The 18,686-nt window shown below is 37.6% G+C and overlaps 2 protein-coding genes across 7 annotated transcripts in view; one reads left to right on the forward strand and one right to left on the reverse strand.

Moving 5' to 3' along the window:
• Positions 1 to 7,089, forward strand: part of LOC139147832 (b(0,+)-type amino acid transporter 1-like) — a 47,803-nt gene extending 40,714 nt beyond the window's left edge. For all 4 annotated transcript variants that reach the window (XM_070719041.1, XM_070719042.1, XM_070719043.1 and 1 more), the window contains 2 exons: positions 495 to 663; positions 1,481 to 7,089. In XM_070719041.1, the coding sequence (XP_070575142.1) occupies positions 495 to 663; positions 1,481 to 1,548 (237 nt within the window). In that variant the 3' untranslated portion in view covers positions 1,549 to 7,089. The remainder of the gene's footprint in view (positions 1 to 494; positions 664 to 1,480) is intronic.
• Positions 7,090 to 10,446: 3,357 nt separating this feature from the next.
• LOC139147836 (aquaporin-4-like) overlaps positions 10,447 to 18,686 on the reverse strand; it is a 52,459-nt gene continuing 44,219 nt past the window's right edge. For all 3 annotated transcript variants that reach the window (XM_070719046.1, XM_070719048.1, XM_070719047.1), the window contains exons 2-3: positions 12,732 to 12,812; positions 10,447 to 12,190 (exon numbers count right to left, since the gene is read on the reverse strand). In XM_070719046.1, coding sequence (XP_070575147.1) covers positions 12,038 to 12,190; positions 12,732 to 12,812 — 234 coding nt within the window. In that variant the 3' untranslated portion in view covers positions 10,447 to 12,037. The remainder of the gene's footprint in view (positions 12,191 to 12,731; positions 12,813 to 18,686) is intronic.

Below are 18,686 nucleotides of genomic sequence, written 5' to 3' on the forward strand. Positions count from 1 at the left end.
ATATTGAATGGAATGTATACACTGATCTGTATGAGATATAACGCAGTTTATTCAGACTTCTTTTGATTATGAAATAGAAGCATTCCTTTCTGAATTTCCGTTTTTGCTGATAAACTTTCATGAACTCTACCTCGGGGTTAAAAAGTTTCCTTACAAATTCACTGTGTTTTAGAGTCATTTGTATGTTTCATTTTATTGATAAGCTATCTCATAACTTGCTGAACGATTGGGTGAAAAAACACAGCCAGCACATGCTCACGGACATCAGAGTTAAGCAAGCGGTGGTATGATGTCCTACCCAAAACAAACGTTAGTAAGCTGAACTCGTAGCTCACCGGCTGTTTGCATTTCAAATGTGTTCGTTCACTATTAGTAATGAATGGACTTTGCAAAATATACCCACTAAGATTATTCATCAAGAAAGTGAGAAATACAACAAAGTATGGTTCATCTAATTTTTCTTACTTTTATTTTTTTTCCTTTTTATGTACCAGGTTCCAATCATTATTCCGATCATTGTCCTTCTTGCGTCCATCTATCTGGTGGTTGCGCCGATCATCGATGAACCAGCCCTGGAGTATCTCTATGCAACACTTTTCATATTCGCTGGCTTCATCTTCTACGTGCCATTCATCTATTACAAATACTCCCCTCCATGCATGAGTAAGTACACCTCACTGTCTTTCAGAAAAACGTTGTTGTAGAATGCTCCTCAGGGACGATATTCAGACTCGCGCAGTTTCACAGTACTCTTTTGAGCTACCACTTATGGGGGCTCATTTTGAGGCTTGTGGAGTAAAAATCGTCTTCACCACATTGTTTTTGCGAAAATGGAAACTTTCATTTTTAGTCCCCACGGAAAGAAACCCTTTATTTCACTCATCAATGAGAACTGCACATGTGCATCCGCTGCACTTCACTGCTTATAATCAAGTTTACATGAGGATGTGTGTCATATCTCAGCAGTAATTATTTGCAGTCCGTCTGCTGTCTTTTATCTCATTTGAATAGTTAAGAGCACAGATAGTAGACAAGATACTAGTTAACCCTTTGAGCGCCACTGTCAATTTTTGTCGGCTTTATAAAATATACCCCTGTCTATTTTTTTCAGATTTTTGCCAAAAATTTGATGAAAAACAGTGGCCAATGAAATGTTATACCCATTTGATTCGAAATTATCAAAAGAATTACAGAAAAATTGATAAATTTAGTATAATGATGCACAAAACTTTTGGTCGAAAAAATTGCAACACCCAAAAGGTTTATGGCTCAAAAACAATGCTGAATAAGGTTTGTTTGAAGGGAGTCAGCAGGGCTGTAATAAAGAATTAAAGGGGGGTTAGACAAACAAAACAAAAAGAAAAAATCGCAGACTTCAAATCAGTCAACATAAGGCATCATGATTTCAGTCAGATTGTGGATTGCACACCTCTGCACAATTTTCTTACCTCCAGTGTTGACTTTTGCTTTCTTCTTGCAGAGAGTTTTACCATCTTCTGGCAGTTACTTTGTGAGTGTGCCCCGACAGAACACATGCCACTCGGCTAGAAAGCTTCAAGTCAAGACAGAAAGGCAGACTTCACGCATTACCTGTACAGCATTAGGATTTCCGCCATCTTTGTATCGGGAGGTCGTTTGTGGTGATGACCTTTGACTGATGATCCTGCACAGACAGTTCATTGGCGATCTTACATACGCATACATATATGGTTCATTTTAGTGTGGTATGGTGTGGATAGTGATTTCAATTGTAGAGAGTCAGATTTTAGAAAAATTCAGTGGAAACATTTTGTAATTGACAGAATTTGTATTTCAAATCCTAGTGATGCAAGTGCGATTATTGTTTCAGACAAGCATCCTGTTCCTCTGTTTAACCATTATCCTGCCAAGTTCATATGCAACCATCAGGTCAAGTTCGTTAAAATCATTGAGTCGTACACATGTCCCATATGTTGCATTTTAACAAAGACCTGAACATTTTGAAAATGTAGGCTGCATGATTTTTACTGACAAAACCTGCTTTTAAATAGCATGTCAAGTATGTGAAAATGCGTTGAGGTTTTGACTTGATACCATTTTTGACTGATTTTTGCAGATAGGGAAGTGATAGGCCTGACAGGATGGATTTTGCTGTAAACGCATATCGATCTATAATGAAAACAAACATAGGCTTTTATTTTCTAATAATCTTCAACATTGTCTTCCGGTATTTTGCTGGAATCAATGTCAGACTGTCACATTTTTAGCTCATATTTGGTATGTATATAAATACCAAAAAGAGCTTATATGGTGAGTCAGTGGCGTCTGTATGTATGTATGTATGTGTGGATGTATGTTTATAAAGTTTAACCCATTCAACCCCAATTTACCTGTAAAGAGGTCCCCATTCACCATTGATAACAATAGGGTTTGGGCCAAACCATGGTGGTGAAAGGGTTAAAGTTTAGGCTATGATAAGGATAGTGATTGACAGTCGAGAAAGGAATTTGTAGTTGACAGTTATATTTTGCAGAGTTTTATGTTATACTCCATTGACACTTTTTATCCAGTGACTTAGTCTGTCATTTCAACTTGGATGCCACACTGTAGAATCGTCAAGCCTCTTGAATTTTCAGCAAAGTTTAAAAAAATGACTGGGACTTGCAGATTTCACGGTCTGCACCTAGCATCTTTTCACGGCCAATTTTCCGTAGAGGCCTTTATTTAAGTAAGTCTACATATTTCATGACAACAGTCTATTCAGCATAGACTACCGTCATGACAACAGTCTATTCAGCATAGACTGCCGTCATGACAAGTCTATTCAGCATAGACTACCAGCATAGACTACCATCATGAGGTGAAATCAAATTTGTGATATTGCTGTCATGTGGTCCTTAGTCTGTTGGTTTTGATCAAAAGTTACAAAACATACACCTGTACCGGTCGTCATTTTTCTGGACTCTACTCCTCAGAGGCTGTTTTGAGTAGCCATGAACTGTGTAAATGGCGCACAAAAAGACAAGAAGACCAGAGGCTGACTGTTCAGATAAACTAGTTCCTGACCGCAGTCAAAAATTAGAGAATGGTTAGTATCCTGTTCACTGCCTGAAATTGGTATGATGATTCTGTAAGTTTTTATTTCTAGCCAGATCAATGGTTTCTAACGAAATGAATCCCATGTAATATGAGACACTACAAGGCATGGTAACATTTTATTCAATAATATAGAATTCATTCTGTGACAATTTCCTGAACTCTTGAGACATGTCCTCAGTATTTTTTTTCCTTATAAGGTAAACAAAGACTAGAAAAATATGTCCGGCCAACTTACACTCATGTCTTGAACGAGTAGGGTTAGGAAATTTTTCAAAAGTATACTTAGTTGTGTATACTGCATGTTTTTTTCTCCCTTTTTTCAATTCTTGATTCTTATTTGAACATATGATAGTATCATATTTCCTTTTATGAAGTTTAAATACAGATTTTCAGCATTTTTGTCAATTTTCTGCATTCAAGACATTTTCCTATCAAGGAATCGTCCCTTTGTGGAGTGACCGTGCTTCATAGTGAACTTCTTGATTTTTGCCTTTTGAGTCGATGACAAGGCTTTCCCAGGTAAGATAGAAAAAGGAGTTCATCAGTTCTCTGACAAAATGCAAAAACATGAAATGAATTTTATAATGTACATAATCTGAGACTCAAAAACGAGTGTATTACCCAAGTTCCTGTTTTCGTGATCATCACTTTCTGTTTTTTCATCAGCATTTGGTGAAGAAATCTTGAATTTCCTATCTGCCCGTGCATATTAAAGGGAAACCATTGTCGGAACTGCGCCTGTGCAAGTTTCTCGTTTGAAAAACAATGTATTTCATGCATGATATAACTATACTATGTAGATTATGACAGACATATTTCAACTTTCATCATCACCATTGTACCTCGGATACAGTGTTTACATTGGTCATATGGGTCCCGTACGACCTTTGAGCGCAGTCCGATGACTGTATCCCTTTAATGCAACAGTGAGAGTTGTAGTATGAGTTTGATCACAGTTATAATGCACAGCTTTGTATTTTTACACATCATTCACGTCAAGTGACGAGAGAGGTTGCACTGTTTGTTAGTAAGCGTGTTGTACCGTTTGTTTGACTTAATTATCAACAAAATTTGTGAATTTTGATGAATTTAAAATGAAACCTTACACTGAATAGCAATGCAAGACAGTTTGCCAATTTTAACCCATAAAATAAAAGTCAGGTGTTGAGTGGAATTTTTTCAGTACACAAAAAAAATTCAGTCTTAGGGTTGCTGTGTGCAAGAACCATGAAAGGTGTTCTTGACTATGCACTGTAGATTAAAAGTTTAATTCCTCAAGGATAGTATCAAATAAAATAATCACTGCCGGTCTAAAAATCTTCAATCAGTCCAAAAATGTTTCTTAATGGTGCAAGTCGTACTCTGTCGTATAAATGATTTTAATTACTGTGAGTCATGTGATAAGAAAATGTTGATTTTATGTATTTGTAGTCGGCATAGCATTGTGAACTCTACTTTGTGAATGCTCAGACAGAACAGATTAGTGAGTCAATCAAGGTTTTACGGCTTACCTTCATTAAACATATCAAAATTTACTGTTCCCCGCTTAAGTTCTGAGTAACGATTCGTTTGCATTACATAACATGGTTCATGAATTCAGTAACACAGCCAGTGGGCATTGGTGAAGTCTAATAAAAAGTGGTCTGTCTTCATTAGCTCACGTAACACATGCAGTTTTACCCAGAGGGCATTAATCTGATACAGTCAGTTTTCATATCCAGTGTGATTTTTCCGTCAAAGTTTCTGCCACTTATTGAATTATCAGTATTCTTTTAATGTGCCTTAAAACACACAGGAGAACACTGTAAATTGTGTTCATTCAGGGTCTGATCTGCCCAAAAATAATGTCATACAACTTGAAAGCATGCTGGGATATAATTTCATAGCTATATTGTTATTCAACACTGTCTTAGGGGGCATATTTCTAATTATTTATCAAAAAGGCACATTTAAGAGAGCAAAGAAACGACCATTATGAGGTTTACTCCGTTGTTTATTTTGTTTTCAAATTGGCCAAAAGTATACTTTATGATGAGTACTTTGCTATCAAAAATTGAGAAGGAGAATAGGTGTGAAAGTTTCAAGTTTTCCTTTGATGAACTGTCTTAGAATGAAGGAGTTTTTCATTGTCAGTAACTGTGTCAAGCTCGTTTGGTAACAGATTTTACAAATGTCCATGGACATATATGTAGGGGGAAAGGGGTCTGTAATGAACTGTCATGCTTGTATGCATATCGGACGGGCATTTTGGGTTTCATGGACTGTCATTAATTTTGGTGAACAGGTGTTTCTCTGTGTCATTCATTTGTGATAAAACAAGCTACCTGTGCAACATTGTATTGTTTGCTGTTATTCATTCCACTGGATTTGCTGTAATTATAGACTTCCATGGTGATGGGTTCGTTTTAAGACTAGTGTTCCAGAGAGATGAATTGTTCAAAAATACGATAGAGGCATTTCTGTGTACTAAATCAAAATAGGGCTTGGAATGCCACTATGAGTGAATGAAATTCACCCAAAAAGTCGCTTTTTTTTTTCTGTGTTTCAAGTAAATCTTCGGTAGTAATTGTACATTACTAGTGTGTGGGTACTTTTTATTTGTGTGAAGAAACAAGATAGTGTATACTCTTTGATTTGGGGAATGGAACAGCGCCCTCGTTAAATGAATTATAAATTACAATAAAAAGTCATACTCGCATTTATTGTATTACTGTAGTGGTACCAATCTTTTTGACATTTTAACTCCACAGTACCTAAATATTTGTGAGTCATCGATGAAGAAAAATAAATATAAAGAAAACAAAGAATAGATTTATTTTTCTAGTCAACCGAAAAATCCATCAGTATATGAACTTTTTCATCAGAGAGATTATGATACAAATCTGTTTTTGAAGATTTCTGAAAAGAAATTTATTGTCATTTATGAATTTTTTTTTTGACATTCTTGTTTATTCAAAGTGTATTATCATATCTTATTCTGTGTCAGTTTTGTAAACGTGTCTTTCTTCTTCAGATGCAACTTGTGCACATTGGTATGTGTGCAGTGTCGGACGCAACTTGAGAAGGGACATGACAGTAGTTGCCAGGTGTATTTTTGTCTCGTGCTATGTATTTTGTGAATCTAATTTTGTATAATTACTTCTAGTGTTCTGCAGAGATTTTGACTTCCTGTAAAAAAAAAAGAAGACCTGCTCCCGTAGGTAGGGTTTTTGTGGATTTTCAGAGTCAAGTAGCACAGTGCTGTAATATATATTTTGCTTAAAATGTTAGCAATTTTTTAGTCTGCAGTGCGGGGATCCTTTGTGGTGTAAAAAAGTGCATACGACTTCCCAATGCATGGGACACACAGACAGCAGATGATCTTTGAAATTTGAAGAAGAGAGTCACTTTCCCAGTTCTTAGGATTAATGTAGACTGTCGTGTAATTAAGAAGTGTAATTTATTATTTATATGTAGAATATTGGCTTTTCCTTGATGTATATTTGCATGTAGGGTTTGATCTGTTTAAAATGAATTTACTGTGGTCCCTGGATAGCTTCTTTTCCAAATTCAGTATCCCAATTACCAAGGTGATTGTCTAAAATTTCTATCGAATAGAATTGTAACCCTTTCACCACCATGGTTTGACCCAAACCTGTTGTTGTCAATGGTGAGTGTGGACCTGTTCACAGGGAATGAGGGGTGAATAGGATAAACTGTCTCACCCCTTTTCGCTGTGCACAGTACCACTTCCCAATATGAGATTTGGGCTAAACCACATTGGTGAAATGGTAAAAGAATGTATATTTGTTATATCATTAAAATCTTAGGTTATTCACTCTCTGTAAGTTCAGTTTAAACAGACTTTGTGCCAAACGTGTACATGTATATGCTGGCTGCTTCTTTATTGCTTTTATTAGCGAGTACCCAGGTAAATTGCTGTATATGTTATTCATTATTCAGTGGTAGATGTGCAGATTTTGAATGTACTGTTCTTGTCTTTTCTCAATAAAATTTACCACTGAAAATGTGCTCCAGGTTGTATTCTCGCAATTTTATCGGTGGGTGGGGGAGGGGGGGATGCGCCTCGGGGAGAGATAATTGGACTCAAATTTTTACAATTCTTTTCTTACATGTGAATTCGAGTCTGGACCAGAAGTTACTTGTGAACAATAACATTGCATTGCAGTCTTACACATGTACAGACTGAGTTGACAAGCTGGTATTGTGTGTGTACGTGTCCGCTTTCTTTTGGGAGTAGAACAAGAAGTATTTGTTGATATTAAAAACAGAAATGTTGAAAAAAAAATAAGAAATTACAACTGCTGCCCCCTAAAATTATGTGGGAATATACCTTGAAGCAACTCAAACTGTGATGTTCCTGTACACACGAATAAGTCTGGTTTGATTTGAAAAAGTTTGCATTACCGAGTAACATTCAGAAATGTGTGCGATGTGGGGTGAAAACTTAGGGAGGGTTTAGTACGATTAGCATAGATTGCAGTGTCAAAATTAAAATGGACGCCGACTAAAATAAGTTTAGGGTGTGCTTGTAATGACGCCGAGAAAAACGCCATGTAGATCATGTTAGGAATGCTATATATCATCGAAGTTGTGATTTTAGACTACGTCGATCTGCTGAGCGCCTACTGTGAAGTGTTGTGTGTCATTGGTAATTTGATAGCGCCCTCTGTTGGACAGGCTGCCAAATTTGAATGTGCGTGCGAAGGATTTGGTATTTCGGACGTCTGTTTCAAGGTAAGTGGAAGTGACGAAACATTTCAAAATTTATTTGTCGAGATGCGGACATTTTCATACTTTATCTGTCGACATTGAACTGACATGATTTACAGTTTATTATATTGCGGGAAAAGTACGTATCTTTTAACGGAGTAAGGACCCTGCAGTGGAGTTCTCAAATCCCTAAAATCTTACACGCGTACGCTGATTCAAACAGGGTCGTTCACTGGTTGAAAAAATACGTACTTCTGCTCCGTTTATGTCTTCGTTTCAGTAATTTTCCAAAAAAAAATCCGTTTATGTCATTCCCAGTCCATCAAATATAAAAAAGAAAGCGCAGTTGTCATAAATTTCGCAAATGTGCTTTTGCATGGTCCGAACGTTCGGCGGGCAATAAAAAGCCTCTGACAGGTGTAATAGGTTGGTCGTCGAGGACATTGAACCCCTATACTTCAATCCTCGCGTTTCTTCTTGATAACAATATGGGTCATATACCTTGTGTGCCAACCTAATTTATTTCCCTGTTTGTCTATTTGAGAGGATTTTTATGTTTTGAACTTTCGCATTTTTTCAAATCATAATTTGAAAAAGAACACAGCACTGCTGCTGGAAATTCGAACAAACTTTATCAGTGTTGGCAGATGTTGCAGTCTGCTGTCTGAGCCGTTAATGTCTTTTCAGTTTTCATCATAACATTGGCAGTCGCCAATTAAGTTGTAATTTCGTCGCTCGTGCAAGCATAGACCCTCGAGTTTCTCGAGGGTCTATGGTGCAGGCCATATTTCTAAAACCTAAATTTGTGGACAAATATTTATTTCTGCATATTATTGAAAGAATGATGACGTCATCAACAAATGGCCCTATTCGGTGTGTATATGTTCAGAACTAGATAGTAAAACATGTACAAATATACCAAATTATGACAAATCTGTGCAGTAAGAACTGGAACGCACGAAAGTAAGAAACTATATTGAAATGATGAAATGACTGGGCTGCGAGAAAGAGCCAACGGACAGGCATTTCATTAGAGTTTGCCAAGTGTCTTTCGCGCATCGGAAATGATTATTCTCCGATTCGGTAGATCTAAAGTTTGAAAATTTATGATCACAGTTTACGTCTTAAAGGTATAGACTAGGCCCTCAGGGACAAATATTCAGACTCTCAAATGTCTGCAGTAACAAGCTGGTCAGTTGCTTAGGTCAACCCAATTTAAATGATCCCTTGGAGTAAATGAAGTGTTCGCTGCATTGGTTTTTGTCAACATCGAAAATTCGCTTTTCTCCATACCACAACACAGAAGATTACAGGCCAATTTGAATTTCACTTATCTTTGAAGTTTTGGTGATATGTTTCTCCAATTCCTAACTCTGCTTCTCTAAACTTGAGAGTGACGTACGCGTTATTCACGATGTGTTGATAACTATATTATTCGTAATTCCTTACCATTGCGACAGGCCTCAAAACCGAATGAAGGGAATCGGATACTGTTTACAGCGACTTGCCTCATTTAAAAAAAATCTTTATTATGCCTCTGATAAAGTTTGAAACTTTGCCTTATTATTAGTTTGTTCGTAAACTGGCCATTTTCACAAAACCTTAAAAATGATCTTGTGGGGGATCCTCGTATTTGAGTCGGTGAGAATCCACCTGGTCGGTTGAAACCACTCACCACTGTGCTGATTTGAAGGTACGTACTCGTTCGTCTCGGTAGACGCATCACGGTAGCACTGGCAGGTAAGGTAGTTGAGTGACACTCTATGAGGTGAAACTTGCAATTAACCATCCGGAGGGTACCCTGCCCCCCCCCCCCCCCCGCGAAAAAAACACACTCAAGTGTTTTAAATTATAAGTCGCTGGCTTATATTATTGCTTTTACACTTTTGGTTGAACTGTTCGATTCAGCGAGGCGTGATTAGGCCGAACAAAAAAAATGTGCTGTTCCGATAACTCGACCTACCCTATTTTTTACCTGCCGACCCTAATTTTTTTAGAGCTACGTAAACACGGAAGTAAAAGGAAGAAAGAAAAACCCGTAAAATCACGCGTTCCTTACTTGGCATTTGATTTTTACTTGAACGAGGATGTCTTTTATGTTTTTTCCCTTTTATTTGTATGATACATTTTTCTGGAAATGTTGTGGCCAGTGTTTGACCGCCCTGAACCCCTGAAAAATGCATATTTAAAAATAAAAATATTTTGCGAAAAAAATTCCTGCTGACTTACCTACCCTATTTTTGAAAGCCATGTTATCGGAACAGCACAATTTATTTATTTATTTATTCATTCATTCATTCATTCATTCATTCATTTATGTATTTATTTATTTATTTATTTTGGCCTTAATGAAAAAGAAACAATCTGCGCAGTGAAAAGTGTGAATATATTATTTGTTTAAACAGCGCCGCTTTTACCAAGTTTTTTTATAAAATATTATGTAAAAATCGGAAATTTACATGGTCTGCCTATACTGGAAAAATAATACAAAATCTTCAAGGCGAAAAAAAAAAGATTTACTGATTAACCCCTTCAGTTATATACGAAAAATCCACTCGCGCATACGCTTTCAGTTGTAAAATCCGTACATACACCCACTGGAGAAAAACTGTAAAGTATTCTTACACCAAAGTACACGCAACACAGACACAGCGATAAAAAGAAAAATCAAATTTTATTTACGAGAAATGTAAATATTACTCGATTGATATCTCAACTCTCAGTCGCATTTTAAAGGCATTAGATGTGGAAGTACCCAACCACCATATCCTAGAAAATTCTTCTCTAAAATTTATTATATCTTTACATAATTCACCTTTTTCCTTAAATTGACGTAGAATATAATACAGAAGCGTACGGTGACTCCGGAAATAAATAAAATGGAAACTTGCATCCTGTCAAACAGAATAGGGTGATAATGCTAGAGTTATAAAACTTCAAAACTAGACCAAACTGTGGGTGAGAATTCGGAATATGATATAAATTTTGCAATGGTTTCAACTACAGGGAATCGAACTTACGGCTTCGAGCTATGCTCGTGTAACTGTGTTTCCGGCACATTCAGGTTACAGTTGTTCACCTTAACTTGCTCAGCACAGTGGCATCGATTAAAATGCAGTGAAATGAAACCAAATACCCAATGACTAACTACTGAATTAAAGGACTTTCGACACGACTTCCTTCGGGATGTCGTTTCGACATCGTAGCACCTATTCAAAGGGCGTAAACCGCAGGACAGTTCCAGGGCAGAAATTAAAATCGCAATTTAAAAATAAGTGCGCCCTCTGTGTTCAGCCAGCGAACGCTGTCCTTATTCTTAATATCCCTGTATATGCGAAAGTGGGGGTAAACATGTATGGCTAAAATCGCCAAAAATATTTTGCAGTCGAACTGCCTTTGAATAAAATTCTCATTCAAAAATATTCATAATTTGCCTAGCAACTTCGTAAAAATGTGTCAAATAAAAAACTGCATAAACTCATTCTTGTACACCCTCTGCCACATGAACCCAAAATACCTGAATATTGTTTATCTCAACATTAAAATATATCTGTTTATCTCAACATTAAAATATATCATATGTCGCAAGCCGTCAGATGTGATATACAGTAAAAGCATAAACGGCGTTAATTCAAAAGATTCGATTAATATTAATACTTTTAAGAAAAAGCAAAACAGAAATATGACACACAAAATCTCGAATCAATTCAACGCTGGTTTCACCAGCAAGACAGATACAACTTAACTTTGGTAGAGACTCAGAAACGAAATGATAGCCTATATATCCGAGACTATGATCGATCAAATAGTGAGATTACAATGTTTTAACCATGATAATGAGCTTATAAAATCAACAATATGTATCTTCAAGACCAGAAGAATTTCGTGCGACACTAGGTAACACACCTCTCGGAAAAGTTTATCTGACGATCGACTACCTTTTTGCGTTACTAATGTCAAATAAAATCTGGCTATAATTTGGTATTAGCTGTGTTCACAAGGATTCTCTCAGAGAGGGACACAAAGCCTTTCAATGGCCTTCTAGAACGCCACCTACAGGCCATGGTCAACTTCGTTATCTTTTGGGACATAGCTGATAAAAATCAGTCTACACTGCCTCCCTCCCCATCTCTTTATGGTTATATGATGTGCATTCTATGTAAGGCCTAAATACGTGAAAATATGACGATTTATCAGTTTGGGGTACGGCAGAAATTTCTCGTGAGATTTCCTGAGATAGGTGGCTTTAAACCGTTGAGACCTTTTCTTCTACGAGTTCAACTTCCTTGCTGGCAAGCATACAGTTACTAATAGTATCCTTTGTAGTTTTGGCTGAAAACAAGTACTCATAGACGACACCGGCCGTAATGCCACCAAGAACGGGGCCTGCCCAGTAGATCTGAAAAGACGAGCATACAATATATTGTTTCTAATTGGCATTTTGCAAACCCTAGAATGAGGGTGACGCACAAACTGGAACCGTCACCGTTGCCGTGAAATTCGAAATTGCTATCGCACTCGGAGCATCTCACTAAATGCAAAGACGGTTGCATCTGGTAAAATGATGCCATCGATGATTTCAATATATTTGTTGTCACATAGTGGGACAAACAGACAGGATTGACAAATTGATTGATTGTTTGATACATACATACATATATACACACATACACACATACACACATACACACATACATACATACATACATACATACATACATACATACATACATACATACATACATACATACATACATACATACATACATACATACATACATAAAATCGTACGCATACACAATAATGTGTGTACTTGCTAGGACATGATATTTTTATCACAATTTTCGGCTCTAATCAGCTTTGATAATGGTGATATGAATTCAGTGTGTAATCCACTATGTCTTCCACGCATCCATTGTAGAATAGACAATCACACTTACCCAATGGTCCTGCCATGAATTCATAATTACTGCAGGTCCGAACGAACGTGCCGAGTTCATACTTGCTCCCGTGTATTGAATCTGACAGACAGAAAAAAAAGTAGATTAAATTTATTCAAATGTGGAGAGAGAGAGAGAGAGAGAGAGAGAGAGAGAGAGAGAGAGAGAGAGAGAGAGAGAGAGAGAGAGAGAGAGAGAGAGAGAGAGAGAGAATGAGTGAGAGCTATAGCGAAGAGCAGGTTGTGAGGAATTACCGGTACGATCTGCGGCGTTACGCTTAAACTGTGGTTTAATTGACAAATAATTAGCCTAAATAAAAAGACACGTTCGACTCGGACATTTGCGATATGCCTGAACGTTCAAACAGAACCAGTCGCTGTAATAAGCTCTTCGAATGACAATGGAATTTGAAGCTTTTATGTAAGTCCCACTGATTCGCAATTATTTCAAGATATAATTCTTCCTTTTCTGTATTATGTTTGAAAAATTAGTACCGTAACCCTTCAAACACAAAAAGAATCATCTTTTGTACAGAGGATATCTCTTCACCCCTAATTTCTACGGTTGGAGTAGAACATACGCGAAGAGTGAAACCCAGGCAGTTGTTTTTTTCTATCTACTGTCAATATTTCAAACTGAGCAGCGGTATGACCGAGTGATCGCTTTTTCTTTAACAGTCTCTCGACTGAAAAGTCGCGTCACGCGACGAGAAATTGTGGTAAAAATGGCTGAAATATAAACCATCTATCAACTGCCTACTTGCTTTAGCAACAAACGGAAGTAATATTCGACATACACTTGTCTGCATGATTGTCAGAATTCATGTTTCCCTGTAGGAAATCATCAATCGGGTGCGGTCTGCTAAACATGTTCAAGGTTGTTAGCGTTCCATAAATGGTTATTTTTATTGTACATGCACAACATATCCCAACATCCCTTGGGTATATCAAACATTTCAGCATGGCGGCTGTACCAAAACTGGTGACCGCGGCCGAAGCAGGTTCATATAACCGAAGGGACATAACCAAAGTTTATTTGGTGAAAATTGGAAGCTGCAAAACTGGTGAACTGTGAAAATGCATCAAATGCTGAATTCGGTCCGCATTTGCTCGCCATTCATCGCCAATTTCTGGGAAGAGGAAATTTTTGTCAACAAGAGAGTCGCGCAGCCGCAGACGGGACGACCCCTCCGTTTAAAGACTTTCATCGATTGAACTTGTCTATGAATATTGAATATTCGGGAACTGTTGCAAACACCCCATCAAAACTTACGTCATTTAGCACCATAAAGTCCTTGCTTTGAAATTCACGTTATCAGTTGGCAAAAAACAGTCTCGGCATCAGAAACCGATGTAGAGATTTGCGATCACAAGAACACTGTAATCTCCGTGTCATCTTCGCCAGCTACGGATATGTTCTCATGCTCGGTTAGGAAGGCAATACACCTCCGCCAACTAAACCGTGCGGGACGGACTATGTTTTTGTTTTCCACTACAAAACACTGCTAATGAATTAAAACGATATATTACTCAGAAAACTCCACATTTGAAAGACAGGAATGTCAAGTCATCATCAAAACTGAGACCCCGGAGTCGATAGATCTATAATTATATTGATAAACATGAAAATGATTAAGTCTTGTTTTAGGAAACGCGATGGACAACATGTCTCGCTTGGTAGCACTAGCAATTCAATTGTAAATATATTTTTACTTGTAGAACACTTTTATTTTAATGAAAAGAATGGATTAAAATAGGCAAACCATAAGTAGTCAAATCTATATTTTACGCCTCTTCTTTAAGTTATAGAGGTTTACACACTATGGTAAAAACCTGGATTTTTTCCGAGCATATTTTACGAGGCATGTTTTATGACTTCATAAGACAACTATGTATATAATTTGATTATGGAATGCTGTGGGAAACACTCCTGGCCGTCTGCTCAAATTTCAATGAACATCGTAGATTGAGCGGTATTTCACCGCGGAATGCAAAGGATCTTATCGATTGGAAGCCAGCACAAGTCGTCGTATATCTGAAAGCAGCACAAGCGCACGTGCTCTTCGATTTGGTATTCCTGTAGGTTTACTTACTGTAGCCTACACAGAATACCAGTATTCAAAGTGCCTGTGGGCAGCAGCGGTGAGAGCGCCACCAATCTGCTGGTAGTGTCCAGCCACCTCACAGCAAGACCTGCCCGTAGGGGTCGCCTACGTGTCCGTCCCCAGGGGTGGGTAGGTGTTTTATTGTATTGCTAATAAAGGTTTATTCTACCAAACTTTGGTGTTTTGGTCTTGCACTGCCCTTGACAATCTTGCGTAAACGTTTTATCAGCATGCTGCATCTATCATCTAACCTAGTTATGGATTTAATCTGGTCATGAGAACTGATTGTAACTTTACTCGGTGAGAACAAAACGTCAAGACAAACAAACAAATCCGCTTTACGAAGACATGCAAGGAGTGTCCGTAGTAAATACGTGTTTTCCCCAGTCCAGTGATTTTAACATGTTAGACCGATGAAAGAATTCGCTCTGATGAACGAAATACTTTATTCAAAGAGTTGAAATATACCACCCACATGATAGATCAATACGATGCTACGATGCTATGATCAACGATGAAATGTGTCCCTGAAGCCATGGCTACATAGCGAGGAATTTATCATACCATTGCATGCATTAATGATATCGATGCCTCGGTTAATAAAACACAGCCCACCATTAACCACACTTCATTTCATTTCAATATTTCAAGATTGCAGCGGTTTTGACACGGTCCCCGAGGGTCTGTGGTTTTGAGAAAAGAAAGTGCCATCACGTGACAGCGTTGCAAGCATAATTTGCATATATAACATTTAATTTGCTTTGACTGACAGACGTCAGAAAAAATATTTTGCAATTGCCAAGTTTTATTTGCAGAGTTTAATTTGCTTCCCTCCAGTTCCGACCCACCAGCCGCCAGTCAGTGTTTTGGGCCCACGCTGGAAAATTTTACAAATCAACAAGATCCTAGGGAGTCTACTTGCTTCATAAATCTGTAGGACGACCTCTGAGAAAACCTTAGTTGTGATTAAAATTGAGCCAGGTGTTCTTTAGACTGAAAGATGCGTCGCTCGAGGGCGCTCTCTAGCACCCCTTACAAGGAGGGTGAGGGTGGGGAGTGAAGAGAGCGCCCTCGAGCGACGCATCTTCAGACCAGGTGTTGTTCAGATGAACCGGTGTTTTAACTCTTCAGCTTGTGTGTCAAATCTGTGCAAGATTGATTTCAATTATTCAATTACAATAGGACTTGAAGGTCATCAATCCGGCGGCAATATTCCTGCTATTCAAATCACAATAGGGTTTTAAATGTGTATGCTCACTGCTGTTTTGTATTACTTTTTACTATTTGGTTTTCAGATCTCTACATTTTAAGTTCATGGGTCTCCCCCCCCCCCCAATGTAAGATGTAATTGCTCACTTTTGCAATAACTTGGGTAAGGCCAAAGTAATTAAATTCTTTGTTTTGCGTCCACTCTAAATGGGAAAAGGTACGCGTCTAAGCGGCTGAAAAACACACACAAGAAAATTAACACAATGTAATTTGATTGCAGCAAATAAAAAATTGTAACAAAATTTTAGTTCAGAAAAGCTAAGCGGTCATGTCCCAAAATTTCCTATTCAAATGCATTGTGTGTGTTTTTCATGAAAACCTTAAAAACCTACGCGGGTGGGGACGCAAAACAAAGAATTTAATTACTTTGGCCTAAATATTCATGTGACTTGAATTTAGTCATCAATACAATTTTTTTTTGCTTTCAAAAAAAATTGTTCAACAATGGTTCTACCCTGGAATAAAAGGAAGCAACATGTTCTGAAGATTTGGTACGCCGCCTGCAAGATCACCAGATGGCGGTACAAACAAACCCATGCATATTAATTGGCCTCTCAGACCAGGGCAATTGCAACATATACTGTTATATGCAATAGTCAGAGCAGTGAAAATGGTATTATTGCTTACATGCTTTTTTTTTTGTACTAAATTTTATTGAACTTGGTGATTCAAAAATTAAACATCTGTTGAAGAATCAGAAGACCTGTTATAAAATGTATTAAAATGAAAAAAATACCTGAAACATTAGACATGTTATGACAGAAAATTTAAATATAAATGAACAATCCCACTATTTGTCTACCCGATATAAAGAGTCAAACCAAAAAACAAAAATAAATTTAAAGATCAGAAATGATTATCCAAAGGTGATTGCACTTGATTTCTGAGTTAAACTTTGTCATGGAGAGTAGGGAAACAATGCCTGCAGGTCAAAGGTCACAAACAAATAGGTCAATCAACCAGCAATCATCATGCCGGACAATTGGCTGTTACAGTAGCAGCTGGCCGAAGTATGGTTATGTTACATGGAAGTATATGATTGCACGTTGACAAACGCGGAGCATATCAGACTTCAAAATATTTTGAAGTCTGATATGCTCAGAGTTGCTCAGCCTTGTAACAGTGAATCCATGTGATGTGTAGGGTATTATCTGTGCCAGTTAGTGGTGACTCAATGTAATCTTTGAAACCTCATCTAGCAAACTGTTACATGTTCCTATGTTTGCTATGTGATTATGCCCTTATTATCGGATATTAACTGGGGTGTTCTGTCAAATTGTTACATTGGTAACCATAGCTGTCCTTGAGTGGGTGGCCCAAGTAAGTGTTTTGGGGTCAATGGTCACATGGGTCAATGGTCAACATGGGGTCAATGGTCAACATGGGGTCAAGTATATGGCAAGGGTGGAAATGACACTTTGGAGAAGGCTGATTAAGACAACTGTCCATGATATTTTCAGTGACAATCAACGGCCAATCGCATAAGTGAAACACATCAATAGAATAGGACAGGCAAACTACATCATGCTAATCCTTTCATCTGTTGCACTAGGGAGTCACACAGACAGCCGTCCAAGATGTGCATCTCAATCAACATGTATTTGATGCTTAGAGGAAATGGCATGCACCAAGTCAGATGTTCAAATTGCCACCAGACTTGACAAATTGATGAATTTTTTTCGCAAAATATTCAAACAAACGCTATTGAAGACAAGCTGTGGAAGATTTATCCAGGCATGTCTTGATTAGCCTTCATAATCTAATACAGGAAGCATAAGTTGACTCCCTCAAAACCCTCCCTCCATTTCTCCTTTCCCTTAGGTTCATCTACTCTTGTGAAAAGAGTGACAATGTGCTAAGATGGTGATGAAAAAGGGTCCTGTTACAAAACGTTATCATTGGCAGAATCGCTATAAATTACATCATTTCAGATGTAATTTTGGTAATTCTAAGAAAGAGTGAGAGAGTGTTTCATGTTTGGAACAATTGATATGCAGCATCTGTCAGAGGATCTTTACACCATGTTAGTACTATGAACACTACCTACATCAACATAACACCATTCAAGCACGGCTGGAAACGTCACAATGGTTTAAAGGGAGGGAGTTATTGGAACTGCACTCCAGGGTTGTATGGGACTCATATGATCAATGTACGCAGTGTATCAGAGGTTGTTGATTAAAGAAAGTTAACACATGTTTGTCACGATGTGCATGGTAAACTTTATGTTGTAGCAATGTTGATGTGCTGCCATCTAGATATCATGCAAGAAATAGTGTTTGTGATCAATAAAGCTGCATAGGCCCAGTTGAGACGACCCATCCCTTATGGTAGTATGCACCTCCAAAGTGACAGACTTAAACTTTTCTCAATGATACTTCCAGCCATTCTCATACAGAATCAAAAGTAGAAACTGGGGTTTACCTTGTAATATTGGTAACAGAGAAATACATTGCCAAACATTTTTAGATAGTTGAAATTCAAAATGGCACCATCCCTGTGTAAACTCTATGGGGAAAATAAACTTTTCAATTTTCGAAAAACTAAGACAGTGAAAGCTTTTCTTACTCCAAGAGCTTTAA

Source organism: Ptychodera flava, chromosome 13 (genome assembly GCF_041260155.1).
Source record: "Ptychodera flava strain L36383 chromosome 13, AS_Pfla_20210202, whole genome shotgun sequence".
In the NCBI taxonomy this organism is placed as follows: domain Eukaryota; kingdom Metazoa; phylum Hemichordata; class Enteropneusta; family Ptychoderidae; genus Ptychodera; species Ptychodera flava.